Here is a 7,608-nt window from a genome sequence, read left to right as displayed (position 1 = left end):
AAGCCTAAAGATAAAGCTGCAGTGTGGGATCTTGGGAGAATAATTAGGAAGAACAAAACAGAAAGTTACCAATTGAAATAAAAAGGCATCCTACAATATGGACTAGCAACCGAGAGGGCTTATAAATAAGTGAAAGAGGTTGTCTCACAGAATGCCTCGTGACTTTTAAGCAAAGTATTACAGTACAAACATTTTAAAGGCTTTATCAATGTTTAGGAAATACAGTACAAGTTCTTTTTTTTTTCTTGTTTTTTTTTTTTCCTTTTCAAATAGACTTAACCCTTTGAGCACTGAGTTTATTTTGAGCGTTCTTCGAGTTCTAATAAATACCTTTAAAAATCATGTGCAAAACAGTTAGGATGCCCGCCATGGATGGCCTCGTTTATTCAGACTGCTCAGAAGAAATGATAACATGGTACTAATAAATATGTATAATTTAAACATGAACCTCTATCAATATAGATGTACTGTATAGCAAAACAAACAATCATACTTTGCTTTCAGATAATGTTTCTGTATACTTTATAAATGCTATCTGTGGTATCTTCTGTATAATTTACAATGTTTGCATGTAAAAAACAAAACCCATCGTCCTTAAAAAAAAAAAAAAAGAAGAAGATAAAGAAAAGGAAATATACACTCTACGTAGGCACCACCGATGCCCAGAGCAGAGCAGGTACATAAAACACTGTTGCTATAAATGCAGGAAAAAAAGGTCATTTAACCACAATCACATTTTTCATAAGAGAGTCTGAAATCTATACAATATATACATCTATGTTTCAATGTGAAAATAATATTCTTTTAAATTTCAAGGCGTGTTATACCCCTGCAGACTTGCATAAATGGAGGTTCATATTATTAATTGTAACTAAGCTGGTAAGGAGTTTAAAAAACAGAGCTTCATACATTATTCTTCTTTTCTTTTTTAACCAAATTAATGCAAAAGTGCTTCAAAGTACTCAGAGGGCTAAAGATGAAAGGGTGAGAAAAGCCAGCACACTCAAGCCGCGTGGAGAAAGTGTGCCCGCTTCCGTTATAAATGCTTAATTAAACTGTCTGTTAATGCATGCAGCTTGAAGCATCGGAGGATGCTCACAACTAAATCCCATTTACACAAAGTTCCAAACACTTACCACTGCGTTTTAACCTTCATATTTTTACCAGTAACAACAGCTGATTATGCACCTCTATTAAACACTGTACAGTTATACAAAAACAGTCCAGCCCAGAGCGATTCTCTGCAGTTAAAATAAGAACATGTGCCAGAACAAGACAGAGGGCCCTTAAGGTGCCTTCAACAGTTTCCCTCAAAGCAAGTGACAGTCATTTTAATCAAAAGCCAACGCTACTGCTTCTCTAGCTCAGACACATAGAGAAGGTGGTCTTCCGGCGACTTCCCGTGTGTTTTGCTAAGGTGGAGTTTGACCGCGTGCTTGCTCGCAAAGGTCCGATTGCAAAGCTTGCACTGGTAGGAGGTCCCCAGGTCCTCCTCGGGGGAGGACGTCACCAACTTTTCTGAGGGCGACTTGGTTTGTGCTATCTGATTGTTAATCTGTTCGGTGGACAGTTTGGACAAGTCCCGTAGCCGGAAGCCCAGGTGTGACTCGAGGTGGCTGATGTAGGTGGAAGGAGTCCTGATCTGGGACGCGCAGTCGTTACAAAAGAACACGGGGTGCCCCGTGTCCAAGTTTTTGAGGAACTTCGTCCCCCCTGTCCTCCGAAGCTGGTACTTCACGTTGGCCAGCCAGTGGCTGATGGTGGTCATGGACAGCCCCGTGAACCTCGAGATGTGCATGCGTTCCTGGGGGCTCAGGTCGGACATGATGTACTTCCCCTCCGAGGTCTGCCGCAGACTGGCCGCGAACTGGGCCTGGAGGATGAGCAGGTGCTGGGGGTTCCAGTTGGACTGCCGGCCCTTCCTCTTCTGCGCCGGCGTCGCCTCCTCGGCCTCCTCCAGCGTGGCGCCGTCAATGTCGGACTTCTCGGAGATGCTGGAGGGGGTGGACGACTTGGACGTGTGGCTCTCTGTCAAGTTCTTGAGCATGTCGGATATGTCCGACAAGGCGTTCTCGCGGAGCGGCGAGTTGGACATGAAGGACACGACGGCGGACGTCTTCGCCGTTGTCACGGTGGAGGACGAGGTGGCCGGGGAGGTGGACGTGGGCGACAGAAGCACCGAGCCCAAGGGGCAGCCCTTGTCGCTCTTCCCTTTCGTCAGGTCGATGGGCTGGTCATTGCTGACGTGGTAGAAGTAGCGGTCCAGGGGGTCGGCCTTCTTGGCCTGCAGCGGCGGGGGCGTGGCCACGGCCGCCTTCTCGGCCAGGCTGTTGCTCATCTTGAAGAGCATGCTCATGGGGTCCAGGGCGGGCAGGGAGGGCTTGGCCGCCTTGCCCAGGTGGATGTTCATGACGGACTGCAGGGCGCTCAGGGGGTTCACGAAGGGCTGCTCGGGCGGGTGGTCGGTGATGATGGCCGTGCTGCTGCTCAGGGCGCTGGCCGCCGGCTTGGCCAGGTCCTGGCCGTTCTCCACCGGCTCGGCCGGGGGGCTGCCCTCCTTGCAGCCGTCCCGCTGTGGGCTGGGGCTGTCCTGGCTTTTGAAGCCGCCCTCGCCGGGCGCCTCCAGCTTGACAGGCTCGCTCACCTCGCTGCTGCACGGGGAGGGCGTGGCCCGCTTCGGGGGCGACAGCTTGCCCTCCGGCTCCTTCATCTTCTCCTCCACTTTGGCCACTTTCTCAGTGACCTTTTTCACCAGCTCCTCCATGGCGTGGAAGTTTGTCTTGGGCATGGGGGAGGACTGGCTGCTGGGCGGAGAGACCAGGGTCTGGCTCTTGGTGGGGGACACGATCTCACTGTTGCCGAACATGGGCTTCAGGGGCGCGCTTTTTCCCGACGAGCCCAGAGACAGCTTCATCATGTTGGGGAGCTGGTAGGCGGCGTGGATGCTGGGGTAGCCCCCCCAGCTGGGAGTGCCATTCTGGGCCTTGTTGATGGCGGACGTCACGGTGTTCTCCAGGGACTTCAGGATGTCCAGCCCCCCCTTGGGGCTCTCCTCTAAGTCATTCTCGGTCAGGTAGTGGTATTTGGAAGAGATGTCGTACTTCTCCTCCTCTTCGCCCGGCTTCTCCTTCTCCTTCGTGCTCTCGTCGGCGACCGCCTTCTCCTTGTCCGCTTCCTTCTTGACCTCCACGTTCAGTTTGGGGGAGACGCTCGCGGGGGTGTTGGAGGGGGACGTGAAGGTGGTGGCGGCCAGGGGCACGGACTGCACCTTCTCGTCCAGCAGGGTGGTGATGGTGGGCGTGACGGGCGTCTCCATGATGGGCTTCCCCTTCTTCATGGCCGAGTTGGTGACCTTGATGAAGTGGCCGGTGACCATCATGTGGGCCGTGAGCTCCTGCAGCGTGTCGTGGGAGCTGCCGCACTCCATGCACTTGAGGATCTGGGACTTGCGCGCCTCGAAGTGCCAGGCGTAGCTGGCCCCGTTCTGGTGGCCGTACCGGTTATTCGGGGTGATGTACGGGTTGGAGTTCTTCTGAAGCACGTCGTTGGCGTCGGACAGGGCGGCTTTGGGGGTGCCGCCCGTGGAGTCGGGGGAGCTGGGCAGCTCCAGCTCCAGCGAGGCCTTCTTCCGGGCGGCAGGGAGGATCTTGGCCGCGACGGGAGTGACGGGCTCCTTCAGAGGCACTTTTTGGTAGTGTTTCGTCTTGATCATATGGACACTCAGGTCCTGCAGGGACTCGAACGAGTGGCCGCAGTACATGCACTTCAACACCTTCTGGGCGTCCTCCTTGCCCTCCATCTCCAGCAGGGAGCGCTTGCGGGGCTTGGACCAGCGCTTGGGGTTGTTGTTGTCTGCCTCGTGGTTGTCGTCGCGGTAGTGGCCCGTCTCGTTCATGTGCACCGTCAGCTCCACCAGCGTGTCGTAGGCGGCGCTGCAGTCTTTGCAGCGGAACTTGCTGGCGCCCGTGAAGATGGAGCCGTACAGCTTGCTGCTCTGCCGGTACAGCTGCACGGTGCTGAACAGGCTAGGCTCCGGCAACATGCGGCTCTGGGATACCTGCTGCAGGGTCTTGGCCATGGCGCTCTGGTGCCAGTCGAAGCTGCCGCTGCCGCAGCTGCTGCTGCTGCTGCTGCTGCTGCTGCTGCTGCCGTTGTTCTTCTCGGCCGAGGGCTGGTGCAGGTTGAGGTTGAGGTTGGACCAGTAGGAGTTGGACAGGAAGTTGTTGTACACGGCCTTCATCTGCTCCAGGCTGTCGGACACGGTGGTGTCTTCCAGGGGCACCGCCACCTCCTTGGTCTCCTCTTCGTTCTTGATGGAGCCGTTCTCGAAGTCGGCCATGCGGTCGCTGGTCTCGCTGATGTGCGACTCGCTGTCCATCTCGTGGCTGGAGAACTCGGCGGTCGGGGAGTTCTGGTAGCTGGGGCAGGCCTTGCCGAGCTCCTTGTCCGGGCACATGTACTTGGCTGAGGGCTCCCCATCTGCCGGGCTCTCCTCGGGGTCTAAGTCTTCCTCTACCAGGGCGGCGGCCTTTAACTCGTCTGAGACGTAAGCTGCCGTGACAGGTGGGAGAGCGGGACGGGTGGGGCGGAGCGGAGAGGGCGGGGAGAGAGGAGAGAGGGGGAAAGCGTTAGTCGGTGTTGCTCTTACCGAGGGGATCGTGGCTCTCGGGAAAACACGGCAAAGGAGATGGGCACATGGGTTTGTAAAATTAAATAGTTAAAATGTGGTGTTTCTTTGGAGCAAAAAAAAAAATCTGCTCTTCAAACATAATTTGCCACCTTATTCTTCTCAAGGGGCAACAGCTTGAAATTAAAACTAAATTTGAAATTAATGAAGCACATTCTGGAGGTGGCATTCATTTCTAAAGTAATAAATTACTTGTATCAACCTCAGAGACAGCAGTTCCTGTCTGTCAATTAATATGTCTTATGCTTCTCCTACCCCTAATGCATTTCTTAACAGACAGATTCACAATTTAAATTAAGCAAGCATTTTTTACTCATTACATTTTTGAGGCTCAATCTTTAATAAATATAAAGTACAAAAACATCAATAAAATTTTTACCAAGTAAAGAGAAAGTACGTCAATGGCAAATAAATTAAAAACAAGGTTTCGTGGCTTTTTTTCTTTCTTCCATCTGGAAAAGCGGGGCTCCTGGAAGCTTAGACCAAGTTTCCACTCAGGAGCTCCTCGCTGGTCTGTCCCAGCCGGGACGGAAGACCCCAGCCCGCCACGGCCCCCTGATGCCCTCAGCCATTCTTAGCACACACACTATCCATGTAGAATTATGTCAGAACAAGTTCAGGAAAATTGGTATGCGGTGCTCATTCCTGCTGTATAAATATATACAAGACCTTCCAGTGGACCTTACAAATGTCAAAGTGTTTGCTCTTTAGACTACTTTGTCAATATTTACTCAGCATAAGCTTCATGGGCCTCCAACAGGGACCCTGTCTTTCTGGAAGCAACATAACTGGGAATGTAAATCCAGTGGACGCTTCCCAAGCAGGTGGAGGGCAGGGCTGAGCCACGGTGGATTCTAGAAGGTTCCAAGCTGCGACTGAGTATTCTCCTGATTCTTGCCGAACACGATCAACCAGGTTGGGGTGGTTTTGGGACCTGGACACTGGGGTGGGGTAGGAGGTCGATCCCCACAGTAAAATTTTAAGTCAGAGGAGAAGGGGAAGCCGTGGCTTCTCCCCATCAGCAACTCGATAGCTGTTCGCTTCAAAGGCCAGCGGGTAGGTGTGTGAGGTGACTGGAATGCTGAGGTGTTCAAGACACCACCAATACAAAAGAAAAGCTCCTGGAGAGGGAGCTTTGTGGAATTTACACTCATGGTTTTCAACAACTGCCCCAGATCTATTTCATTTCACAGAAAAAATAAACAAACGCCCCCACCCCTTGCTCTTCCATCCAGGTGATCCGTGATTTTTTCTCACCCCGAACCCCACTTAGCGTGCCAAGAAAACAAGATGCCCCAATTTTGATGTAATTTGAACTTGGACATGAAGAGGGTCCCACGTACACACACTGGTGTCCCCTGCAGAGGGAGTGATAGATACCTCAGGTGTAAACACTGAAGCGAGAGCCTGGAGCTCTTACCTGGGATGACCAAGTGACCAGAGGTTTACATATGGCCAGAAGAGCCCTGCTCTGGCCAGCGGAGGTGCCGGCTGAGGGCCACTTCCAGCTTGAGGCCACGCACTTAGAGATGACAAAATCAAAGTGGCCAGCGTGTTGTTCTCCTGGGGACAGGACCGCACTGAGCAGAGAGCCGGTACTGGCCCAAGGGGTGTGTGTGCTCTCCCACCCTTCCTGGTGTCAGCCCGGGGTGCACCAGGCCAGCTGGCGGCCCGTGGGCACCTGAAGGGTCTGCATTCCTGCAGGGTGAGCACGCCCACGTCTGCAGAGGCACGGGGAGCCCCACATGTAAGGCCTCCAGCACGGGGCTTCATTTTGAGCACTGAGCCACAGCTGAGCGGGAAGGACAGCCCTCACAGAACAAGCAGAGGTGGACCTCAAGGCCTGTCCATCCAGGAGGTGGCCCTGGGCCCGACGTCTGCAGCAGAACCACCACCAGCACTTGGCTCCCGGGAAATTAAGCTCCTGTGGAATTCAGTCTGGGGGGTGGGGCAGGAATCCAGAAATTGCCCCAGTATAGGAGGGCGCCAGGCAGTCTGCAGAAGCAGTGGCCAGCTGTGGACACAGACAAATCCCTTGTGGCTTGAAGGCTACCAGCTAAGGGGACCCCTCTCAGGAGTACTGACCACCCCCCACAGAGGCTGGGCCACCCCTGCTTCCTCCATGGAAGCCCCCACACCCCACCGCAGGGTTGCAGGGTGCACAGCAGGCTGATTTCACCTGATTGACCAACGGGGCCCAGCACACCCCATTATGCTTTGTAAGTCACATGGCCCCAGCAGAACATAAACCGTCTGATGACTGAGGAGGAAATGAATATTGAAAGGAAGGCAAGGCCAGCCTCCCTGGGCGGGATGAACTCCTATTCTGCAGGAAATTAAAGAGGTCCAGTGCCAGGAGCCCCTATTTCCTGACCTCACCCCACACGTGCCCCGGGCTGCTCACAGCACAGGTCAGACCATGGATGGGCCCTCACTACCTACTTCAAGCCGTTTTCCTGTCAGACCACGCTGAGAAGCATCTTCATTGGTCAAGTGAGACTTCTCACTGGTCCTTCCATCCACATTAAAGTGTTTTTTATCATGTTGTCGTCATGCTGTGCTCCGAGGACATAGCCTGTGTGACTTTGTGTGTGGACTCCAGAAAGGTGGCAGAAAGGACTGAAGGACAGGCAGCGCCCACATACCCCACCAGTGCTTGTTCAGCACCCCAATGCCAGCAGTGGCTGTTCTCCAAGCAGTGAGTCATTTTCTTTCTCTAGGCCTCAGTTTCCCCCTCAGTACAAGACAGGCTACTGGACTAAGGTTCTCCCTTCTCTGTTTCTTGATTTTTTAAAAAAGACTTATTTATGCATACAGAACCGGGGTACAGGCCAGCGGTGCAGGGGCGGTGAGAGGCTTCACCAGAGACAGAGTGGGGAGCAGAACAGGCCGACTGACGAAGTACACTGCTGAGGGGAGCA

At 53.2% G+C, this 7,608-nt stretch overlaps 1 protein-coding gene across 1 annotated transcript in view; it reads right to left on the bottom strand.

The window, feature by feature from the left end:
- Window positions 1-902: 902 nt before the first annotated feature.
- TSHZ3 (teashirt zinc finger homeobox 3) overlaps window positions 903-7,608 on the bottom strand; it is a 63,054-nt gene continuing 56,348 nt past the window's right edge. The window contains exon 2 of the mRNA XM_004693600.2: window positions 903-4,551. Coding sequence (XP_004693657.1) covers window positions 1,349-4,456 — 3,108 coding nt within the window. The 5' untranslated portion in view covers window positions 4,457-4,551 and the 3' untranslated portion in view covers window positions 903-1,348. The remainder of the gene's footprint in view (window positions 4,552-7,608) is intronic.

Source organism: Condylura cristata, unplaced genomic scaffold (genome assembly GCF_000260355.1).
Source record: "Condylura cristata isolate star-nosed mole 26May11 unplaced genomic scaffold, ConCri1.0 scaffold00039, whole genome shotgun sequence".
Lineage (NCBI taxonomy): Eukaryota > Metazoa > Chordata > Mammalia > Eulipotyphla > Talpidae > Condylura > Condylura cristata.
The sequence above is the reverse complement of the archived record's forward strand: the minus strand, read 5'-3'. Positions and strand labels throughout refer to the sequence as shown.